At 56.4% G+C, this 24,252-nt stretch overlaps 1 protein-coding gene across 4 annotated transcripts in view; it reads left to right on the top strand.

Annotated features, from left to right (window-relative positions):
* The first annotated feature begins 6,239 nt into the window (after positions 1-6,239).
* The window catches only part of FBLN1 (fibulin 1), an 89,097-nt gene continuing 71,084 nt past the window's right edge, over positions 6,240-24,252 (top strand). For 2 of the 4 annotated variants that reach the window (XM_041754942.1, XM_041754943.1), the window contains exons 1-2: positions 13,827-13,920; positions 23,110-23,215. In XM_041754942.1, coding sequence (XP_041610876.1) covers positions 13,842-13,920; positions 23,110-23,215 — 185 coding nt within the window. In that variant the 5' untranslated portion in view covers positions 13,827-13,841. Of the gene's footprint in view, positions 6,394-13,826; positions 13,921-18,991; positions 19,044-23,109; positions 23,216-24,252 lie in introns of those variants that run through there. The other 2 variants (XM_041754944.1, XM_041754945.1) reach the window with 2 other exon arrangements.

Here is a 24,252-nt window from a genome sequence, read left to right as displayed (position 1 = left end):
TTGTTGTAACCCTGCAACTCAGACTAACAGGGAGGCTTCGAGATCCCCATTCTGAAGCAATGTCTCTGGCAAACAAAGAAAGACATGTGGATCTGTGCTGGAACAAGCAAAAACCCCAACAAAAGGCAATCCAAGTTTCCACCACTGTCCCAAAGCATCGGGGCAGCTTCTCCAGAACCCAATCAGTTTAACAAGATTTTATTTATTTATTCATGAGAGACACAGAGAGAGAAAGAGGCAGAGACACAGGCAGAGGGAGAAGCAGGCTCCATGCAGGGAGCCTGACGTGGGACTTGATCCGGGTCTCTAGGATCAGGCCCTGGGCCGAAGTTGACACTAAACCACTGAGCCACCCAGGCTGCCCCAGATCCTCTCATTTTTGTTAAAATAAAATTACATCTGCTTCAGCATGTAAAGCTTCCTGCCCGCCACCCCCCTGCCCACAACCGAACCACAGGAGCTCCTTGCTTTTCATCTTTTTGACTATCATTGTTCCTTCTTCCACTTAACTACTTTTAGGACAGCCCAAATACCTTGCCTGGTCCCCCAAAGACAAAATCTCCTTGGCTTTTCTGTTCGCTGGACTTCTTTCCACTTTGGGGGGCACTGCAGCTCCAGTCTTCAAAGCAGAGCACAGCCCCTCAGGACCTATGTATTACTATATAAAATTAATGATTATGGTTTCATGTGAATTTGCCTTGATCATGCTGATCCACAGTCCCAGGACAGCTGAGGTTCTAGAATGCTCTGAAACGTTGTATGCTCCCCCTTCTCCTTCGCCCTCCCTGGCTCCAGTGTCCATTTACGACGTCCCAAGACCATGACAAATACCACCTCTTCCTCACCCCTCTCTCTCTCCCTGTAGCAGTCTGCTAAAGCTGCATAACAAAGCACCCCAGACTGTGTGGTTTGAGCAACAGAAATATATTCTTTCACGGTTCCAGAGCCTAGACCCCTGGGACCAAGACGTGAGCAGGGTTGGCTTCTCCTGAGGCCTCTCTCTTGGAGATGGCTTTCCTCTCATGTCTGCACATGGTCATCCCTCTGTAAGTGCTCCTGTACTAATCTCGTCTTATAAAGACCCCACTCTTAATGGATTGAGGACTGCCCTAATGACCTCGTCTTACCTTACTTACCTTTTTAAAGGCCCACCTCCAAATATGCTCACAATGGAAAGGTACTGGGACTTAGAACTTCAACAGATGCAGATTATGGGGGGCGGGGGAGACCCTAATTCAGCGCCCAACACTAGCCGACCACCTGGCACTGTGCCGGGTGGGCACGGTGGGGTAGTTAGGCACACCTGGGAGGCCTCCCAGCCCTGCTGCTGGTCCGCATGAAGCCGGCAGCTTCCTCCATGATCGTGCCTCGCTTGCTGTGAAATAGGGGTCACACAATGGGGGGCACGCCTTCCTCTCAGCTGGCCGTGTGAGTGAAATCAGGTCGAAGGCCTGAGGCTCGCTAGGGCACTGGACGTGTGGAAATTAATATTGTGAGGAGGTGTCATAGGGGACAGAGAAGCATAAGAAGCCCTGGTCAGGGGCTTCCCTGGTCATGGCCTTCCCTGATGACCTGGAGTTGTCACCAGACGTGGAGGCACCCAGCGTGGGCTTCTCCAAGAGCGGTCACTCCCCTGACCGTGAGAGCAAACACGCATCCAGGAGAGCCTTGATTTGGTGCCCCACCACATGGGAGTTCAGGAGAGAGGTGTTTGCTGGGGGCCCCGGGGAGGCCGGGGGTCCTCCGTATCTTGTGTGTCATTATTGGTTGTTTATGTATATTTGGCATAATTGGGAATCTCTGATTTTCTGCAGCCTCATCAAGGGGAAAGGACTGGTTTCTCATTTGTCACTCTAGTCACACCATTGCCCCTAGGACCTTCCCAGTAAGGAACAGACCCCGGGGTGAGAGTGGAGAAGGGACCCAGAGAAGCTGGGGAGGGGACCCAGGGGTGCAGGTGGTCAAATGGCAGCAGGAGCCTGAGGAGAACAGAGCCCAGGGAGCCACACGGGTTGTCAGGGGCTCTGCCACCTTCCAGGCCCGGAAGCCTGGGGATGCCAAGGGCAGCCAGTGGCTCCAGGGCGGGGCCCCCCTGCAGGAACCACAGGAGGCTTGTCCTCCAGAGTCAGGGCAGCGCCAAAGCCATTTGTTTTCTGACTTGGAGAAAAACAGTCCACATGTGCCAACAATGATCTTTCAAACAAACGGAGAGCGATTTGTTATGGGCGGTGGGGAGCAATGAGTCCTCTGGCTTCTCTGCGATGACGGGAGAAAGCTGGGCTGTCACAGTGGGACATGACGAATGGCTTCCTGCTTGGAGCAGAATCTGGGGTGGGGGTGTCATCTTGCCCTGGCCCGGGGTGGGGGTCAGGTGGAGGGGGGACTACCTGGTCCCTAATCTCCCCAGTGGAACCTCTCTGAAGACCAGTCCCATCTTCTGCAAACTGCACGCAACATCCTGCTTCTCAAGTTTTTTGACTTCTACATAGAGATCCAGAGGGAAAATGGTTAGAACTTAGGGCCAGAAGAAGCTCATCTCTCCTGATGAAAGGGTGCATGTTCTTTGGTCACAAAACAGGAGTTGTTTAAGTGCTCATATTTTAAATTTTACTTTGCTTGCCCAAAAGTTACTTTGGTTGTCAAGTTTCGGTAGGTATAGGGATTATACACTCCAGGTTTCTGGTACAATTATTCTTTTTTTTTAATATTTTTTAAATTTTTTTATTTATTTATGATAGTCAGAGAGAGAGAGGCAGAGACATAGGCAGAGGGAGAAGCAGGCTCCATGCACTGGGAGCCCGACGTGGGATTCGATCCCGGGTCTCCAGGATCGCGCCCTGGGCCAAAGGCAGGCGCCAAACCGCTGCGCCACCCAGGAACTGTTTCCAAAAAAGAAAAAGAAAGAAAGAAAGAAAGAAAGAAAGAAAGAAAGAAAGAAAGAAAGAAAGAAAGAAAGAAAGAAAGAAAGAAAGAAAATTTAAATAAGAAAATTTTCACTAGTAAACACAATATCCAATTTCTTTTAGTTCCCTTTTGATCTTTAGCTACATGAATATAGCTTTTCTAGGGTTGTAATTGCAGGCTGGAGCCATACACTCACACTCAATTTTGTTTTTTGTTTTTTGTTTTTTTTTGCTGCTTTTGTTTTGTTTTGCTTGTTATTTTTACATAATATTAGTTCACAAAGATCATATTTCCACTGGGGCATCCTATTCAGTCTTTTCCACAATGGTGCAATATTCTCCAGAACCACGGAATATCGGTAGAGTTGAATCTAATCCTATGCACCATAAATAGGCTATTGTCGGACATTGCATTTTTTTCTAGATCGCTCACTGTAATAAACAATTTTGTTATTACAAAAACAAATGAGCAAAGGTTATGAAAGAAGTCATGAAGAAAAGAAATACAAATGGCTAATAAGCCCATGAAACATGTTCAAGCTCTGGGGTGATACATCACACAATGATTGATGATATATTGAAACAGTAAGACGCCCTGCGCTCTTGCCCGTGGACAGAGCCCAAATTAAACAAAGATGTTGCTCAGTGCTGGAGCTGTGGTGGAGAGACTCCGGGCTTGGCTGTGTCCCTCCCATTCACAGGGATGTGAATCGGTCCATGTCTGGGGGCAGCAACTGCTCTTCTAGGGCACCCTCTTCTAGGCTAGATGCTGAGCCTACAACATACAGGTTTCTTTTTTTTTAAGATTTTATTTATTTATTCATGAGAGACACAGAGAGAGGCAGAGACACCGGCAGAGGGAGAAGCAGGCTCCGTGCAAGGAGCCCGATGCAGGACTTGATCCCAGGACCCCGGGATCACTGCCCAAGTGGAAGGCAGACGCTCAACCGCTGAGCCACACAGGTGTCCCAAACACGGGGGTTTCACTCATTCATTAAACACTCCCCCCTGACCCCCCAATTTAAATGCCCTGAATGTCCAGTCCCCAGGGGAGTGGTGAAGCACTATTCAGGGGTCCGGTGAAGCACTATTCAGGGGAGTGGTGAAGCTAACATGTGTCCGGTGTTCACACTATTCACTCACTAGATGTGTAATAAAGGTTTCTTAATACGACAGGGAAATGTTTGTGCTACAGTGTTGGGTGACACACCGAACCTTGATACAAGTCGCTCTCAGACCAGCCCAGGACTGGGACTCAGCCAGCCTGGTTTCAAGTCCTGGCACTGCCCATCACCTAGTTGTGAGCATTTGACCGGTGACCTCGCCTCTCCGAGCCTCAGTTTCCTCATCTGCAGAAGGTGAGCACTAAGGTCTCCTATGGCTGTCATGGTAACAAAACAATGTGTCGTGTGCACGGCACATGCTGCACCTTCTCTGAACTATAAACTCTCTCCGGGGTCCTCTTATCCTCCCATGCCTTAAAAAAGAACGAAAGCAAAAACAGAAGCACAAATCTTCAATGTGTCTCCAGCTCAGAGCTCCCCACCCACTCCCATCCAAGTGCCTGCGGGACCCTGCCACGCGCGTGTGCCTCGGCCCACCACTCAGTCCTGCCGAGTGGCCCAGGGCAGGGAACCCTGCTCATCTGTCAAAGGCCAATCCCAAGCCACCTCTTTTGGGAGGGGTCCTTAGCCTAGGAATTAGCAAGTGACCCCCTTTCGGGAGCATTCTTAGGCTCTCTGCAAACCTCCAACTTAGGTTGGAGGCATCAGTGAAGACGTGCTCAGGCACAGAGCCTGAGGGAACAGCTGGATAAACTGTCACATGGTGAACCCAACCTTGTAACCAACACCAGGATTTACAAAACAGATCCCAACCAGGCCCCCCAAAGGCCCCCTTGTGCTCCCCAAGGACCATCACTCTCCTGACTTCTAAGCCGTTCTCGTCCTTCACATAGACGGAATCATGTAGAATGTTCTCTAGTGTGTGCCTCCATGGCTGCCCAGTGTCTGTCAGGCCCATTCTTGCTGCAAGAACCCCTCAGCACCCACTTCCCAGAGCTGTGTGGCCCTGGGAGGTGCCACTGCCCCAGGATGTTTTCATTCTAGGGCTGGGGATGTCTGGCAGTTCCAAATTAGAAGTTGTTCTGAATAGGGCTCGTGCTGTTATCAACACCCTACTACCTGACTTGCTGTGCACACTTACACCTGTGTGCATTTTTGCTGGATGTGAACGTGGGAGTGGGGTGACTGGATCAGGGGGTCCATACATTCAACTGAGTGGTGTTCTCATGGCTTTCCTCTCATCGCTCCACACCTTTGCTTGCGCTAGTTTTTTGTTTTCTTTTTTAACACAAATGCATTTATGGTCCTACTGGACTAATGCTCCTTGGGTCATCACTGCCTGGTTGCAGCCATGAATTCCCACACAAAGAGGTCACTCCTGCAGGCCCAGCTCAAAGGCTGCTTCCTCTCCTTCCTCTCTGCAAGTCCAATCTCTTCCTCTGCGCTTGGGGGGTGGGGAGGGCTCCTGGGTTCAACGCGTTCCCCTGGGGTTGGGATGCTGCTGCGAGTTCCTCTGGCCGGACGGGCGGCCTCATGAGGGCAGAGCCAGGTGGCAGGACGGCAGGACGCAGCTGGGGCAGCCGGGGGCTTGCAGGCCGCGGGGGCATCCGTGAGCGCAGCGCGGCCCAGGGCGGGAAGCGACCACTTGGGGGTGCGGCGCTTTGCTCGGGGAGCCCCCCTCCCCCTGCCTCCGAGGGACACCGTCCTGTGTCCCCCTCAGAAGGCGCCTGACCCCTGGGGACCCCTCGCCACCTTGGTCCCCGACTCCCCCCACCGCCGCCCTTTCCGCGGAGCCGGGAGGCGCTAACCTTTGGTACCCAGCGCGCCCCTGGGCCGGCGGGTGGGGAAGGGATCGGGTTTCACCGGCGCCCGGGGGGGAGGGGACGGGGAGGAGGAGGGCGGCCCGGATGGGGTGCCCCCCTCCTCGGCTCCCACCGGGGAAAGGTTAGGGGGTCCCCGCTCCCGCCCCCGGCCGCGGCCCCGCGCGCCCCTCGGGGGCCGGGGTGGCCGGGGTGGCGGGGGCGGGCAGGGAGGAGGGGAGAGGGAGGGGGAGGGGGAGGGGAGGGGAGGGAGGGGACGGAGGGGACGGAGGGGAGGGAGGGGAGGGAGGGGGAGGGCGGGCCCCCGGCGCCCCGCGGCCCCGCCCCCGCCGCGCCCTCCTCGGGGCGGGATAATTGAACGGCGCGGCCGGGGCGCAGCGTTGGCTGCGGAGGCCCGGCCGGAGCGTGGAAGCCAGCAGCCCGCCCCGCGCCCGCGCCCGCGCCCCGCGCCCCGCGCCCCGCGCCCCGCGCCCGCGCCCCGCCTTTGTCCGCCGCCGCCCGCCGCCCGCCGCCCGCCGCCCGCCGGCCCCATGGAGCGCGCCGCGCCGAGGACCGTCCCGCTGCCGCTGCTGCTGCTCGGCGGCCTCTCGCTGCTGGCGGCCCGAGGTAGGGGCGCCCCAGCCCGCGAGCCCCGAGCCCCAGCCCCGAGCCCCAGCCCCGAGCCCCGGAGCGGTGGGAGTGTTGGGCCGGGCCGTCCTGGGTGCTGCGCGCCGGCCGCGCCCTCCCCGCGCCCCACTCCGGGCTCTGGTCCCAATCGCCGTCACCTGGGCCACTTGTTTTAAAGAAGCCGTTTCCTCCTCCCGGACCCATCCTCCGCCTCCTGCCCCCCCCCCCCCCCCCCGCCCAGTGCCCACCCATCTTCCCACCGGGGCGACGTTGGGAGGTTAGGGAGAAGCCCTAGCTGGTGGTTGTGAGCCCCTGGGTGCCCTGCTCTGCGGTCGGAGCGCCCCGCGCCTCTGCTTGGCCGCCCCCACCTCCACCTCTCCGTAGGGGCTGTTGTACCCAGCTCGCTGGTGAGAAAACTGAGACCCGGGACAGTAGTTTGTCCAGGGGACAAAGCCAGTCATGGGTTAGGGGGTGGGCTTGAAAAATCAGAAAGGAAGACCGCAGTCTGCAGATTTTTATGGTGATAGCCAGTGTGGGGAACCTCTGCCTGCCCTCCTGGGACATAGAGGGCCTCAAGACGGGGGCTGGGCAAGGCTACACACAGCTGGGGCTGGGGACAGGCCACTGCCAGACCCACCCACCCAGGGCAAGGGGCCAGAGTGCTGCGCCCAGGACTGGCAGCGTGGGGATGGCCCTTGGCCCTTCTTTCCCCCTTTATCCTCAAGGCCCAGCTCCTGGGGGTCGGGGTGGGGGTGGGGTGACCACTGGGCCCTGTGGATTAGAGCCACAGTGGGTGAGCCCAAGCCATGGCCTCTGACCTCTCTGCTGACCTGTGACTCATCACTCATTAGTCAGGCCTCCCTGCCTGGAGGCTTTGTTCTTCCTGGGGCCAGGCCCAGACAAGAGCCCTGACCACCTTCACAATCCCAGATGCTTTATCTCGTGCTTAGTTTTGTTTCTTTGCAAGTCTCCTGTGACCACCCTCCTGCTTGGTCAGAAGGTCACTGGGGAGAGGTTGGGGGCAGAGGGCAGAGCTCTGCAGGGGTTTCTTGGCTTGCTCACTGCTTGCAGTAGGTCCAGGAGCTCTGGCTCTGGGGAGGCGGGCATCTCATGGGGGACATGGCATGGGAGGCACAGGGCTCCAGCTTGGCAGAGAGAGCCATTCTGGCCACCCCCCCCCCCCCCCACACACACACACTCTGGGCTCACAGGAGGCTTGTTGAAAGAGATGGTGCCTGAGCAGGAGCTGGTCAGGCAGGCAGAGGGAGGAGGGGCATTTATCACAGTGGCTGGAGTGAAAGCCCCAGGGGGGCTCTCTTTGGAGGCCACACAAGACTCTTGTTGGAAGTAGAAAGGGCCCCAGGGCCCCTGTGTATTTTACAGACGGGTAACTGAGGCAGGCCCAGCGAGAAGGCATGGTAGAGAGAACTCTCTCAAGCCTGAGTGCCCCCATCCCCCACCACGGTGCTGTCCTGCCCACTGTGTGAGCAAGTTCCTCTGTGGCCTGGCGGGGGCCTGGCGGGGTCTGCCTCGGAAGGACTCAGGCTGGAGGGGCTCCCATCTTCTTTATCCAGAAGGCCCCTGACTTCAGGCCTCTGTCCTAAAGGAGACCTGCTAAGTGCACACCCGGGCTGGCGTGGCCTTCTGTTTCTTTTGGGGTGGCCCCCTCTTTTGAGTTTGGCATGGTCTGGGGAGAGGGAGCTGGAGCTCATGGGTCTGTGTCTGGAAGCCTGGAAGCTGTCAGGTTCCCTGCGGTGACACAGTCCCACCCCCCCCACCAAGGGCCATGGGGGGCATGAGGAAATGTCATTGGAACCGGTCACGGTCACGGGGAAAGGCCATCCTGTGGGGAGCCCTGTAGCTGAACCTCCCTTGGCCTGGCCCCCACGATGCAACAGGGTGCTGGTCTTCCGTGCCAAGGGACAGTGCCGAGCCACTGCCTGTCCCGTGTCTGTCTGTCCTGTTGGGCTTTGCCGATGGTGGGGTGGGAGGGAGTGGAGAGGAGGAGGGCATTTGGGAGAGACAGCCGCGCTTTCTCCAAGACTTTCTTGGCCTCTGGCTGCAGCGGGCAGCGTTTCCGACTGATTACAGAGCAAGGCGCTGGGAGGGAGAACAAAGACGGGAGAGGGCTTGGCTTGGAAGCACATGGCCTGCGCCGCCGCTGGAACTTTCCCAGGCTAGTGGTGGGGGCCGGACAGGCTGGAGTGGGGGTGCTGCTGGAGTGCTGAATGCGTAGAGACGAGACTCGGGGTCCCCCAGGGTGGGGGGCAGCCCTGCAGCCTCTCGTGTGGGGGTGTCCAGGTGACACCTTCTCCTGGCACTGCCTGGGACCCCCCCGCTCCCCCAGTGCAGGACTCCGTTTGCCACCCCTTCTGGACAGTGGTGTGCAGGGCCAGGGGGGGATGCGAAAGCCTGGCTCCCTCATCTTGGGGTCCCAGCGGGCCGGCACGAGCTTCTGTGGGACGGGAAACAACTTTGCCTGTATCCGGTGGTTTTCTCATTTGTAAAATGAAGATAACAGAAACCTTCTTCGTGGCCTGCCCTGGGGACTGAGGGAGAGACAGGGGGCCCTGCTCGCCGAGGCAGCTGGATTAGTATCACCTGGTATTTGCGTGGCCCCCTCCCTGGGTAAGACAGGGTTCTTTCCCTCCAGAGAGCTCTGAAAGTCCTACTGAATTCCCCGGGACGGCTCGGATCCAGCAGCCGTCGAGAGCCAGAGGCAGAGCTGTGCTGGGGAAGGGGACGCGGGTGGCCTGGGCCAGCCTCCTCCGGCATCCGTGCGCTGGGTATCTGCTCTGTGCCAGACACTGTTCTAGATCGTGGGGAGACGGCCAGGAAGAGTTGAGGCCTGGCCCTTCTGCCCGAGGGGCTCCCACCCCGCTGGAGGGCCAAGAGTCAACAAGTCATTAGGAACCAACCCCATAGGCCGAGAGGGAAGAGTCAGGGAAGATCTCCCGAAGGACACAGCCTGCAACTGGCAGGTGTAGGAGGAGCTGACTGGGTTTCTGGGGAGCATGGCCAGGAGGATGGTGCTCCGGGCGGAGGGAAGCACACGGGTAAACACCCAGAAGGCGACAGGGCACATGGACACATGTCCTCTTCCCTCCGGTTCCTTTGAAGGCAGGACTCTGAGCAGCAGGCACAGTGGGTGGCACAGCCTTGCGGATAAAGTCACATGAAAACAGGCCCACTAGCATCCCAGCCATCTCGCCAGTGTGTTTGATACAAGGAAAGCCTCGCCTTTGCAGCACATCACATTATAACAATTTGATTAATAAAAGCTTTTGCAGACTCCAGTGTCCTTGTAAGGACCTCAGATGTGGCCACCTAACCAAACGGGGACACCCATGATGTCAACTTTCCTGGGATCGGCGACCCTTCGGCCTGGAGGGAGCTTGGCGATGAGAGGGTGTGGCGGGGCGGCTGGTGAGGTCATCGGCCCAAAGTCACAGCGGGCTGGGCGCTGTAGACTGGCCCTTGTCCTCCTGGGCCGCCTCCCTTAGCCCTCGGGCTGGTCCTCACGAGGCTCTGGGTCAGGATGGAGTCAGGTGCCTGTTGTTCCAGCTGCCTGCGTGTTATCAAGAGGTGGGGGTGGGCCCTCAAAGAAGTGAGGAGACTGGTCCCAATTCCGAATGTGACCCATCCCATGCTCTCTTCTTCTGTTTCCTGAAGTACGGAGTGAGAACACACCCTGCTCTAGGAAATTATTATAGTTGACCTATTTTTACATTAGTCTCTAATTTAGTCCTCTCAACAATCCTATGAGGAAGGGGCTGTCCTTATTTTCATTTTAGGGACATATAAACGAAGGCCCAGGGCAGTTAAGTAACTTGCCTGGGAAACCCAGTGGTGAATGGAGGGCCAGGATGCAGGACCCCACGCTCCTGACTGCTCGGCTGTCTTGCCTTAAACCTAACGGTGGGGGGTGGGGACAAAGCGGGTGGGACAGCACTTGAATCCCATACACAAGTGCATGCGTGATGGGGTCCTGAGGAAGAACAGGTGTTTCCCATACATGGGAACCATAGAACCCTTGCGGGGCTCGTGGCTGGTTTGGTGTAGGACATGATCCCCGAGGTGACGGCACCTGTCTTATTTCAGGTTAGTGGACAAGCCTGTTCTGCCTGTCCTGTCCTGGGAAGCCAGTGGCCGTGGTGGTGGAGGGCTGTTTGCTCCGGTACCCAGCCCAGGGTCTGGCCATAGACCTGCCTCTCCCTTGGATGTGGCCCAAGCCAGGCCCTCCTTGCTGCCATCTCAGGGTGGGCTCAGGAGCCCACCAAGGAACCTATGTTGGCCATGCTCCCCCTGCTTCAGGGGGAGGCGGTGCACGCAGGGATGGATGCCTCTGGCCACAGAACACTGGGTGAGGTCTTGAACTGTCCACAGGGTAGAAAGTCGCCCCTTTCCTGGCATCTTTATAAAGGAAAATATTCTTGGCTGGTCCTGGGTTCCAGACACAACAGGGCGGGCCCGACATCTGGAGAGGACGGCCCTGGAAATTGTTTAGGTCATTTTCCTGCTTAATCTAGCCCCAGGCTTGCCAAGCGATCCAGCCAGAGGGCTCTGCTGACACGGCCAGTGCCGGGAGTGGGGACGCTGGACTCCTGCCCACCCTGTTGCTGACTCTGGGGGGACCCACCTGCCAAGGGCCCGGGTTACTGCTCCTGAGAGCCAGGGGCTGAGCCTTCTTTTCTCCACATGGCGGGTCTGTGATGTGTATAGTTCCCTGCACTGCCAGCCTCGGGCCACTCAGGGGGGACACCACGCAGCTGGCAGTCTGGGCCCTTCAGGGGATCCAGAGAACCAGCCTTGGGGGCTGATGGGAGCCCGGGATGGGCTTTATGGTGGGCATTTGAGGAAAATGTGGGAAAAACAGTTTGCCTATCAGGACATGGAAGCCACGGGTCAGCTGGTCCACTCCTTGTATAGGTGGGGGAACAGGCCTAGGAGGAGAAGGGAGGGGATAAGTGGTGTCATAAATCCGCTCAGTTCTTGTCAGCAGATGTTTCCCGAGTGTCCCTCATGAGCCTGGCCTAGCCCCTGAGGAGCTCTTCATAATGCCTCCATCATTTGTCAGTTCTCAGCAAGCTCGAGGCCCCAGGACATGGGACAGACATGGTCCCTGCCTCGTGGAGCTTGTGTGCTGTGTGTGGGTCTCATGTGGCTCCAGAACAAATGACTGCAAACCGAGCAGCTTAGAGCAACAGAGGCCTAGCCACTCACCGTCCCAGTGGCCACAAGTCAGATATTACGGTGTCTGCAAGGCTTTGTTCTCCACCAAGGCTCTGGGTGGGGGTGGGGGGGGTCCATCCTTGCCTCTCCCAGCTCCTGGGGGTTCTTGGTGTGCCTGGGCTCGTGGGTCCCTCTTCACGTTGCTTTTTCTTCTACCGTGTGTCTCTTCTAAGGATACTTGTTATGGGATTTGGGGGTCACCCACATGATCCAGGAGGATCTCATCTTGAGATATTTATTTATTTTTTTACAATTTTATTCAGTTATTCATGAGAGACACAGAGAGAGGGAGAGACACAGGCAGAGGGAGAAGCAGGCTCCCTGTGGGGAGCCTGATGTGGGGCTCAATCCCAGGACCCCTGGATCACGCCTTGAGCTGAAGGCAGACGCTCAACCGCTGAGCCACTCAGGTGCCCTTATCTTGAGATCCTAATTACACCTGCAAAGACCCTTAATCCAAATAAAGCCACATTCCAGGGTTAGGACGTGGATATATCATTTTAGGGGCCACCGTTTAAGGCATCGCACATACTAACAGCAAACCCAGAAACACATGCCCTCCCGTATCAGTAGGAATCAGTAGGATCAGCCTACTGATCAGTAGGCTGTATCAGTAGGAATCAGTGCTGCAATGACCCTGACATGCCATGACGAGGACAGCAGACAAAGGTGCCTCTCAAGTGGGTGGATGGGGAGGTGATACCTAGCTGAGGTGTGAGTGGTGGGGAGCTGTCTGCAAAGACCTGAGAACAGTGTTTGGACAAAAGAAGCAGCTAGCCCAAGGCCCCAGGTGTGATCAGATGTATTGGAGGGACCAGAGGGGAGTGTGTGCCCCTGGGAAAGAGTTGGGGGACCAGAGGGTGGCCGAGATGGGAGGGTCTTAAAAACTAGGATGCAGACTATGGGTTTTATCCAAAGTGAACTAGGAAGCTGCTGGAGGATTTGAAGCAGAGGAGTGACACTGACTCAGGTTTCTAGAAGTCATCTGGACTGCCACTTGGTGAGTGGACTATGGGCAGATGAGTGGGGGTCAGAATAAGCCAGTGTGGGGGCTTCTGCAGGGTCCCCGGCTAAAGCTGCCCTGGGTGGAGTGATAGTCAGGGGGCTGCTGGGAAGTGCAAAGATCTAGGGTGCCTGGGAGCTCGAGTGGACAGGACTTGCATGGGATGAGCATGGAGGGTGAGGGAGAAAGGATGGTTCAGGCTGACCCCGTTACTGTGGTGTGAGCAGAAGGGTGGGTGGTGGTTGCTAATAACTGAGCTGGAGATATGCTTCTGATTTTGACATGACGTCTCTCTGCAACCTACTCCTGTCATTTCCCCCCCATTATCCACGAAGGGGGATGTGAAGCGACCAAGGCCCAAAGAGGCCAAAGTCGCACACCTGTGCTGCTGATTTGCACCACCAGGATTCAAACCTGGAAGCATGGCTCTCAAATGTGTTCTTTTTTTTTTTTTTTTGCTTTAAAGATTTTATTTATTTATTCACGAGAGACACACAGAGAGAGGCAGAGACACGGGCAGAGGGAGAAGCAGGCTCCATGCAGGGAGCCCGATGGGGGACTCGATTCTGGGACCCCAGGATCACACCCTGAGCCGAAGGCAGACGCTCAGCCACGGAGCCACCCATGGGCCCCCCCCCAAATTGTGTTTAGGAACAGCAGGGCAGCAAACCTCCTCCTCTCTCTTGCTGCCTGGAAGTCTTGATTCTGGAAAGTTCTGCTCCGGCGGCAGCCAGTTTCCTTCCGCGTGTTACCAGAGTGTGTGTGAGCTTTAGAGTCCGAGCCAGACTCCAAGGCCACCTCTGTGTTTGCTCTGTGGCCTCAGGCGACTTGCTTAATCTCTCCCTGACCCCCTGTTTCCTCGAGCTGCCAGGATGCCATGAGATCATTCGTTCTTTTACAGGAATCGATTGAGAGCCTGCTCAGAGGCCGGCGTGGGGCAGGGTGCAGAGCTTGTCCCAGCCCTCGTGGCACTAAGTACACACGCAGTTAATCATTTGTGCTGGTGCTGGGAAGTTCGAGGTGCACAGAGACCATGGAGCATGGAACTACCGTGTGTGTGCGCGCGCGCACGCGTGTGGAGGGGGTTAGTTGGGGAAGACTTCTGGAGGAAGAGACCTTTGAACCGACGTGGGTGTGAATGAGCTGGTCCCAGGAAGGGAGTGGACACGGGACCACCCAGCTCCAGCTTCCAAAGGCCAGGTGCAGAGGACACATGACAGGCGGCCAGAGAGTGCAGGGGGCAACCAGGGGAGACGGCCCTGCAGGGTGGGCTGCCGTAGAGACGTCAGGAGGTGAGGACGGCCCCCGTGTCCGCTGCCCTTGGTTGCTCGCAGGAGGTTACTGCCTGGAGGGAGCGATCTGGGAGCTGCCTCTCCTCTCCTTCCCAGAGATGTGCCTTCTGGTCCCTCTCTTGTGCTGCCTCCTGTCGCTGGTTCTCTGCCCGAGACCCCTGTCTGTCTGTGACACGTGCTGTGTGTGATGGTTTGAGGCACCTGCCGCCCTTGTGTGGAGCCCTGAGAGCAGACTCCAGCATCCCCCCCACCCCACCTTCTGGGCCGGTCAGGTGCCCCTGAAGGGGGAGATGGCTCTGTACTTATCCTAGACCTGCAGGGGATGTGGAGGTACCAGGCACCAGACCCCAGTGACAATTACCTGGTGTCTCCCTGGGCTGTCCCTATGAGGACGGTCGCCTCCTGCCTTTCCACCTCTGGATCCCTCTCCCCAAGCCACAGCCTGCACATGGAAGGGTCATAGAGGGGCTTTTTTTCTTTTTTCTTAAGATTTTGTTTTTAAGAAATCTCTACACTCAACGTGGGGCTTGACCTCACAACCCTGAGATCAAAAGTCATGTGCTCTACCAACTGAGCCAGCCGCAGAGGGGCGTTTTGAATGCACAGAGGACGTGGGACAGCATGAGAGCAGTGGCCAAGGGTTGGGGAGGGCCCCTGGCAGGGGTGGGCTGAGCCTTCCAGGATTTTCTGTTTGGTCGCAGTTTCCTGTTGATGCCGCACCTTCTCCCCCTGCTCATTTACACACCAGAGCTTGTCACTTTTTTGTTTTGCCAAACAAGACTGTTAAAATAGAAAGCAGAGATCCAGCCAATCACCACCACCACCATTCCATATACATACAGGATGTTTGGAGGGGCAGGGTCTCCGAATAAAAGAAATAAATAAAAGACGGCCTTTTAAGTGGGATCAGGCTGGTTTGTGGGAAACCTCCCTTGGCCATTTCCTTTCTCTCCCATTTTGTTGCAATCCAGTGGGAATTTTGTCAGACTGGTGTCCATATGTGTGGCGAGGTTTGGAAAGCCTTTGCTTGACTGCAGGCTAACTTCTCTCCACCCAGTTTATAGATGAGACTGAGGCCTGGCCTTGTGCCAAATGAAAGGACCCTCATTAGTGGAGCTGTGACCAGACCCCGGGGCCTCTGCAGCTCCAGCCCTGGGCATGTCCCACCATAACGCCCCACACGAAGCAACTTGGCTTACTTCTCACTTGCTCATGGTCCAGTCCAGCGTTGCCCAGAGCCCCTGTGATGATGACAATAGATGGCAGGCTGACATTCTGGAAGCTTCCACCCAAGGAGCAGTATAGAAGCCCTCTAAGTGTCAGCCAGTATCTGTAGTGTTGGGAAGAACATGCATGTCTTTACCACTCGATGAGAACACGTGCTGCTCTAGACCGTGAGGCGCAGTGTGGCCCCGAACACTTAGCATGCCTTTGGCGTCCATCAAAACCACCAGGACTCACAGTCTGCCCTCTAGTCTTTACGAAGCCCTAATTCACCCAGAAGAAGTTTTAGCTGCTGTCTCAGGTGACAGGTGGTATCTGAAGCTGGTGAACCAGCCTATGTCCATATGCTCATCAGTTATTCTGGCAGGTGTGGCTCTTCCCTGAAGGGAGGTGGTGGGGTGTTGGCCACGAGGCGATGTGTCGGTCTGGAGGGGCGTATGATTCCCGTGAAGAAGAACGCTCTTCCCATTCCCATTCCTGGTGCAGTAACTCGTGTGACTGTATGATTCCATTTCGAAGACTCTTTCTGTGGTCTGACCCTGATGTAAGCATTTTGCCTGGATTATCACATCCAGCCTCCCAGCCCAACACTGTAACCTCCCCACTTGACAGGTAGGGAAGAGGAGGCTCAGCGAGGTGGAGGCCGGTCCAGGGCTGGGCAGTTTTAACCCACACATCACCTCCCTTGGAATATCTGAGTCAAAGGCTAATAAGATTTTGCAGCAGAGCTTATTCTTCGTTTATATTTAGTGTAATGCTTTGTGGATCCAATTCACAGTCGGATTACAAGGAACCGGAAGTTAAAAGTGTGCTCCATCGAGCTTCTGCTCAGAAGGGAGGGAAGTGGTCCGAGAGAGAAGATTGCAGACTGCCGGAGGCCCTGCTTCTCTTAAGAGCACCTGCGGCCCAGCATCGGGCATGCATGGGCCTCCAGCGTGGGCTCACCTGAGGGTGATGTCATCGATATTGGCATCGCTCCCAGGAGTTAGGGATAAAAGAAGCCTCATTTGCTCCATGTGGCTGAGGGCTGTTCAGATGTGGTGGGGTCTCTGCATGGGATTTCTGTGAATCGATGTCCTTCTGGAAGGGTTGCCAGCCAGTCTATGACTGCTGGTTGGCCTGATGCTGTCCACCGCCGTGAAATCCTTGATGGTTGGTGCCGGTGAGATGTGGTGTCCAGTGGGAGGTGTCACCCTGTTCTCTTCTTGCTTCCCACCCCCCGGCCCCCTGGCCCAGCTGTATATCCCCTGTCTGAGCAGACCACTGCCTGGGCTCCCCCTCTCTCTCTTTCCCTTGCACTGACAATGCTGAATTCTTTTTTTTTTTTAAGATTTTATTTATTTATTTATTCATTACACACACACACACACACACAGGCAGAGACACAGGCAGAGGGAGAAGCAGGCTCCATGCAGGAAGCCTGATGCAGGACTCGATCCCGGATCTCCAGGATCACGTTCCGGGCTGAAGGCGGTGCTAAACTGCTGAGCCACCCGGGCTGCCCACAATGCTGAATTCTTAATGTATGTGGTTGGGGAAGTGATGCCAGAAGGATGGCCTCCCTATCACCCCCCAAAAGCCTTCCCTAGGCTCTTGCTTAGGGTAGAGAGTGAGCGCTGCCCTCTGCTTTCTTTCCTTAACATTTCACCTCTTCCCTGAGGTCACCTGGCTCGCTACGTACAAACCTGTAGCCGCCACCAAACTGCTACAGGGGGAACTGTCTCTAAATAGTATTTTTAATTTATTGTTATTTTTAAAAAAGATTTTATTTATTTAGGAGAGAGAGAGAGCACAAGAAAGGAGAGCAGCAGAGGGAGAGGGAGAAGCAGGCTCCTCACTGAGCAGGGAGCCTGATACGGGACTCGATCCCAGGACCCCGGGATCACGACCTGAGCTGAAAGCAGACGCTTAACCGACAGCCTCCCAGGTGCCCAAACACTCAATCAATTTTTTTAAATGTGTGGTTTTTTTTAAAATTGCGGTAAAATACACATAACATAAAATTCACCATTTTAAACGTTTTTAAGTGCACGGTTTGGTGACATTAAGTACATTCCCATGGTTGTGCAACCATCACCCCGTCTGCCCCCAGAATCTTTTCATCTCCCCAAACTGAAGCTCTGCGCCCACGGAACAGCTCCCACCCCCCACCCTGTCCCGTAGCCCCTGGTGCCCACCATCTGTTTTCAGTCTCTGACTGTGGCTCCTCCAGGGACCTCGTAGGTGGAGTCTCACAGGCTTGATCCTTTCCTGACCGGCTTAATTCACTGAGCACGACGTCTTCAACAACCAAATGTTAAACGGAGCATTTAGTTCATAATTAGGCTCTCGGCTTTTAAACCATCGTGGGGAAGGCCAAGGTCATTTTAACGCAAAGACACCTGTGTAGCCACTATTCTGCAGGCACGAGGAAGGGTAAGCAATGGTCCAGACTGTCGTGCTCTATGTGGCTTTAGTAGAACAGGAAGCTGGGGTCTCTATCATCTGAACACGGTGCGTAGCAGGTTTTCAGACTATCTATGCAGGTTATGGCAAATGTTTTTTTTTTTTTTTAAGATTTTATTTATTAATGAGAGACATATAGAGAGAGAGAGGCAGAGACACAGGCAGAGGGAGAAGCAGGCTCCACGCTGGGAGCCCGACGTGGGACTCGATCCTGGGTCTCTTTATCTTTTTTTTTTTTTAAGATTTTATTTATTCATGAGAGACAGAGAGAGAGAGAGAGGCAGAGACACAGGCAGAGGGAGAAGCAGGCTCCATGCAGGGAGCCCGACATGGGACTCGATCCTGGGTCTCCAGGATCACACTCTGGGCTGAAGGTGGCGCTAAACCGCTGAGCCACCCGGGTGGCGCATGGCAAATGTTTATAGTGACCGCTCTTCCCTTGCTACAGAGCTGGGACAGGCGGGGACACCAGCCTGGGCTCCCTACCTAGCCGTCCTTCCCTGGGCCACCATGCCTCCTTTCTGCCCTAATGTGATTTTCGTCCCCAGAGTAAAGCTTGTTCACGGCAAAGGGGACAAGGATGAAAACAGCAAAGACAGCTCGGAGTCCCTATCGCGATGGGTCTTGGAAGAGGTGTGTCGGGGGTGGGAGTGACATTGGCCTTGGTGCTTTAGAGACCCTGGGCCCGCCCCAGGGAAAGGAAATGCTTGGGAAGAGCCCAGGGGAAGGTGGGGGGCGGGGAGCTTTTTTGTTTCAGAACATAGGTTAATAACAGACCTTCTCTTGGACGGGATGCACATGTCCGTGAAAGACCAACCTGCTGCAGATGCTCCCTGTTGACACCTTGAGCCGTGACTCTGGAGAATTCTGCAGGGGGTTCCCCTCTGTCTGCGAGACCCCTCCTTTCCCTGCAGCTCTGATGGGTTGGGGGGCAACTGTCTCTAAGGCCAATAAAGTGGTAATTCTGGAGTCTCAGACCCATGGCCCCAGCGTGTCCCAGGCTCTCAGCAGCCCCACACTAAGGGGTAGTAGGCCCCAATCAGTTGTTATTCGGGGAGTCATTGACTCCCCGTGAAGAGGTGTGTTTGCAGTCGAACCTTGTACTCCAGGGACAGTCTTGCAGATCCGGCCTGGTTAAGATGCCTGTGGCCAGTCTGTCCTGTTCAACTAATACTGAGCCTCACTGTTTGTGCCAGGTGTGGGCGGATGCTACAGGGTCACCGGGAGGACAGAGGTACCATCCCTGCCCCAGAGGAGTTCCTAATTTGCCAGGAGGCAGACCAGACCAGCTTTGGAGGCTGTCAGAACCAAACCTGATGCTTGGCTTTGCCACTCACCTCCCCCAGCCGTGTGACCTTGAGCTAGTTCCTTAACCTCTCTGAGCTGCAATTTTCATACATGCAAAATGGGGGACATAATGAACTGGCCTCACTGGGGGTCTTGTGAGAGTCGAGGTAAGTGGTGGGCCCAGCACACAGTGAGCACTCAGCGACAAGCACTCACTGAGCAATGGCAGTGATGGTGGGGAGGCATGATGATGAAGGATATCCCAACAGAGCTCGGTGATGTTTGGAGGTGAGCGGGTGATAGGGCTAGACGGAGAAGGACCAGAGCCTCGAGGGGCCAGAGCCCAGGCCCAGGAGCAGTAGAGCGAGAGGTTGGCCTGGAAAGCATCGGGGATTTTGAGTGACAGCTGAGCGCTCCCCCTGGTGTGGGGAGGGCAAGGCATGGTCCCGGGGGGGATGAGGACGCCCTAGCCTTTATGTTTCCATCCCTGTGTGGTGACTTAGCTCCATTTGGCTTCTTCCGTTTGTAATTATCTTTGAAGTCCAGGTTCCATACCTAGAGCCACCGATGGTGACAAAACACTTAAGGCATATGTTTTATCTTTTTTTTAAGATTTTGTTTATTTATTTTTGAGAGACAGAGAGGCAGACACACAGGTGAGCCCGATGCGGGACTCGATCCCAGGACCCCGGGATCACACCCTGAGCCAAAGGCAGACGCTAACTGCTGAGCAACCCAGGCGTCCCCCACAGCATATGCTTTAAAGACAGTGGTGAAAGGGTTAGAGGAGACACAGGAGTAGGACAGTCCCTGGCTGCCTTCTGTGTGCCGGGCGCCCACAAGAACCATGTGACTCAGTGGTCTGAGCCCCATTTCACAGATTGGGGCGCCCCTGTGAGGTGCAGACAGTTTCAGGAATTTGCTCCAGGGATGGTGAGCTGCAGAGTGGGCTTGGGGGTGGGGGGACAGGGGCTCGAACCCCCATCTGCCTGATGTTGCCCCTTCCTCCCCACTGCACTGCTGCGCTCCGGAGGGCTTGATAAACAGGGGCTGGCAGTCTCCCTCTGGTCCCTCTGACTTTAAGCCCCAGCTCTCAGCTCATCCTGATGTCAGCATCTCCGCCTTGACCAGAAACCCATGAACTTTGGCCAGTTAGCCCAGCTCTCAAGGGCCGTTGGCCACCGGTGCTGGCCCTATACCCTGGTCGCAGTGCTCCAGCTGCGGGGCTGGCAGGGCCATGTAAGCAGGGAGGCCTTCAGGACAGCTGTCCCCTGCTTGTTCGGAGAGTCTGGAGAATGTCTTCCCTTTGATCCAGCTCCTCTCCTCCCTCTCTGGCCTAAGCAAATACTCAGGACTTTAGGAATGACAGTTTATGAACAGAGATGTCCAGCCCAGAGCTGTTCATTCCTTGAGAGTAAAATATAGGAAGGGATGGAGGTGCCAAGAGAGGGGGCATGGCTTGGAAAAGATGCCTCCTTTGCCCGGCAAGGTGACCCCTTGTGCCCTGCGTGGTGGCATAAAAGGGGAGGTAAGGGCTCCTGGGGGAAAGAGATGGTGAATCAAAGAAGCTCATCACGTGTCAGGGCTGCCTGTTACAATGAGGACAGTGACACCCTGCCGGGTCTGGTCCCCGCATCCCTGCCTTGTCACCATCCAGCCCGGCCATGGGCCCTGGCAGACTCTCCGTTGCCCATCTGCTGGGGCTGTGTGAGAGCTTCCCTGTGGCTGATGGGGATGCATCCCCAAGAGGGATGAGCTGACCCCAGAGGGCTGTGAGGCTCCCGGGGGGGGGGGCAGCACATGCTGATCCCCACTCCCCCTCCCTGCCCCAGACGCAGCCCCCAGGCGGCTCTGCTTTGCACAACCTCCAGCTTTGTGGCTGCTTGGAGCATTCCAGGGACATTCCAAATTTCTGGACTGAGCAAAAGACTTAATATTTTTATCATCCTGCTGAGAAGAAGGTTCAAAGTGCTCAGGTTCCCCAGTGAGAATCATTTCCAAATGTTTCCACAGCTCAGGGCACAAGGTTCCCACGCTGCTAAGGCGGCCATGGGAGTCTGAGCCTCCCCGGTGCTTGCCTTTCCCAGGGCCGGAGGGAGGCTTTGGGGGTGCTGCTCATCCCTGGGGGCTTCCGCACCCCAGACGGGGGCCGCGGCCCCTGAGAACCGGGGAACCAGGCCAGCAAATCCCTGGGTGCTCAGACCTTTAGCAGCTCAGCATCTCTCCGGAGGCGCTTCAAGCCCCGTCTTCACCACCGAGGGGGCTGCGGCTCAGAGACGGGACATTGCCAGGCCAGGGTCACAGAGCAAGGACGAGCCGGAGGTGGGGTTGGAGCTGTGACCCCAGCAGCTCGTGCCCTTTCTGCTCAGCCCTGAAGCTGCTCTTGCCAGCTCTGTGCCGACGGACCGAGGACAAGAGACAGGCCCAGCCTGCAGGATATTTGGGGGCGGCCGGCTGCAGGAGTGGGGGCACCCAGCCAGTGGGTGGGCGGTGCTGGAGACCAGAGGGGCCGTGAGAAGCCCGAGGGTGACACCTCGTAGGGGAGGGCTGGGTGGGCCCAGCTGGAGCCGGGGTGGCTGGGGAGCTGGGCTTGGCAGCTCGAGGGGTGTTGGGGGGATCAGCCTCCCGGCTGGGTCACACTCATGAACAACAGGCCGTACTTTACCTCCAACAGGTAAGGTCCTGTGTTTCATGAGCACTTGCCTTAAATGAGAACGAAGTGAGAACGAAGGAACGGGGGTGGGGGGTGGGGGGTGCACGAATGGGAACACTGGACACTGTGCCCCTTACCCTGCGGCTTCCTGTCCCGGGGCTGGGCTCCTGCTGTGGTGCTGGGAGGCCTGAGATGCCAGCCCTTTACCTGAGCCCCAGCCCCATGGCCAATCCCTCACGTTCGGGGGGCGAGGAGGGGGCAGGGAGGGGACGAGGGGCCGGGTGGCAGCGGACTGGGTTTGCTCTTCACCAAACCAGCTTGGACTCGCTCTGCCAGCCCAGGGGAGCCCCGGGAGAGTGAGGACGGGCCGGGGTATGTCTCTTGCTGCGGGGAGCAGCTCCGAGACCCCCGGGAGCCCTGGTTCCAGGTGACACCCCTCTTCCTCCGGCCAGCCTGGGGACTGGAGGGCCGTTGTCCGGCTGTGAGTGTGTGCATGGGCCTGCTGCTTGACCCGTGTGGACCCTTCTGCTGCCCTTTTTGTGGACGGGGACGGGATCTTGTGCAAATCAACTGTAGGATGAGGACTGATGCCTTGCTAACTAGGAGCTTACAAAAATTAAAGCAGAGGGGAAAAAAAAAAAAAAAAAAGCAGAGGGGCACGTGTGGGGCTCAGCCGGTGAAGCGTCTGCCTTCAGTTCAGGTTGTGATCTCGGGGTCCTGGGATTGAGCCCCGTGTCAGGCTTCCTGCTCAGGCGTCTGCTTCTCCTTCTCCCTCTGCCGGCCACTCACCCTGTTTGTGCTCTTTTTCTCTCGCTCTGTCAAATAAATAAATGTAAAAAAAAAACCTTTAAGGAGAGAACGTGCATGTGGCTCCCAGAAGCTGGTCTAGAAATGTTGGCTCTTTCCTCCTCACTCGAGGGGCTTGTGAGGCCTCCATTTCCATCCTGTCCCCTGAGCCTTGCTTTTCCTCCCTGGTGTGAGCTCCCTGCTCACCAGGCAGACCTTCCCTCAGGAGGGGACCCCCCTTGGTTGTTCTAGTGTCCAGTATCAGCCTGCTGGGAACCTCCTGGCCACCTCCATCCCTGACCCTCGAAGGGTCATCTTGGTGTTACCTGTACCCCTTTGCTGCCCTCCTGACTCGTCTGAGCAGGGCTCCCCCAGTCTGGGCAAGGCCTCCCTCTGGGCAGGGTCCCTGTCTGGTCAGGTCCCACTTTGGACAAGGCCCCCCTCTGGGCAGGGCCCCCCTCTGGGCAGGGTCCCTGGAGCATGGCTTGAGCAGGGATTCAGCCTGGGGGAGCATGGATCCCCAGCATCGAGCTGAGCCCCCTGAATCAGGCCTGGATTTGGGAGGCGTCAGGCCTCTCTAGGAAGGAGTGGGTGTGAGTTCTAGCTCAGGACCCAGTGGGTTTTCAGTTCACATTTTTGGAGTGACTGCTGGGTGTGTCCAGGCCCATTCAGACCGGCCTGGCTCGTAGCGGGGGCCGGAGGCAATGGGACGGGGGCCACACATCAAAGGGGCCCTCACGTGGGCCCATGGCGAGTCACTCCCCGACCAGGCACCCTGCTTTCTCCCCACACAGTGGCCGCAGACACCGTCATGGAGGCTTGCTGTGCCGACGGACACCAAATGGCCACCCAGCACAGGGACTGCTCGCTGCCGTACACCTCGGAATCCAAGGAATGCAGGTACATGTGCCAGCGGTCACCGTTCTCCCCGCGCGGTGTTCCTTTAGCAGAACAGGGGAGGAGGGACAGCGTGCAGGCCACGTCCACTCACACTGTGGGAGGCGTGGGGGGTGACCCCCTCCCCCTTCCTCTGTGCTCCCAGGTCCTCGAGCGGGACTGGGTTCCCCCTGCCTGGCTGCCCTGTGGTGGCCAGGGCATCGCTCCTGTCCCTGGGCCACAGAGTAGGGACGTCCAGCCTTGCCGCTCTCTCTGCCGCTGCTGGGCGCTGTGGCCCAGTCAGGTTCCTCCTAACACAAAGCGGCCTGTTATAGGGTCGGGTGAGATCATGTGCCTGGCAAGTCAAAGTAGGGGCTGCCTTCAGACCCGGAACATACAGACAAGCCCCAGATGCTTGTTCTTCTCACGCAGTACACAGCGCCTGGATCCACCGTTCTCTTTCCTTAAATTAACTGAAGCTCCCTCCAAGTTTTGGGAGAATGTAAACTTAGGGTACGCGACGAAGATCGATGATGTCAATTGTCACTGTAAACATAATAGTAAAAATAGTAGCAAGCCTGTACGAAGCGCTTCCTTTGCACCATGTATTTGTTGCATGTTACTTCATTTAACCCTGTTGTTAATCCCAGTTTACAGATGAGCAATGTGAGCTCCCCCAACCCCCCTGCACACACAGCGGGTAGGTGACGGCAGTAGGATTTGAACCCAGATCCGCTGGCCGGGGAAGCCAGCATCAGGGAGGCGAGGGCACAACAGCAGTCCCTCGCTGGGTAGTTCGAGGTCTCCTCCCATCCCACGCTAAGCCGCGCCACCCTCGGGGCTGTGGGGAGCTGGCCGGAGAACTGCCATGGAAAGAATGTGCAGGGAAGGCTCGTCCGCCTCGTTCTGGGCTTTTGCATTTATGTTGGCAGCGAGCATCGCGTGCAGTCTGCCAGCATGGCCGGACGATGTAAATCTCGATTTAGGAAATTCTTGAAAAGTCAAGAGTGTTATAGACCAAACAAAGGAAGAGAAAATGGGACACAAGGTCAGTTGAATAG

This window comes from Vulpes lagopus, chromosome 5 (assembly GCF_018345385.1).
Source record: "Vulpes lagopus strain Blue_001 chromosome 5, ASM1834538v1, whole genome shotgun sequence".
Taxonomy (NCBI): Eukaryota; Metazoa; Chordata; class Mammalia; order Carnivora; family Canidae; genus Vulpes; species Vulpes lagopus.
The sequence above is the reverse complement of the archived record's forward strand: the minus strand, read 5'-3'. Positions and strand labels throughout refer to the sequence as shown.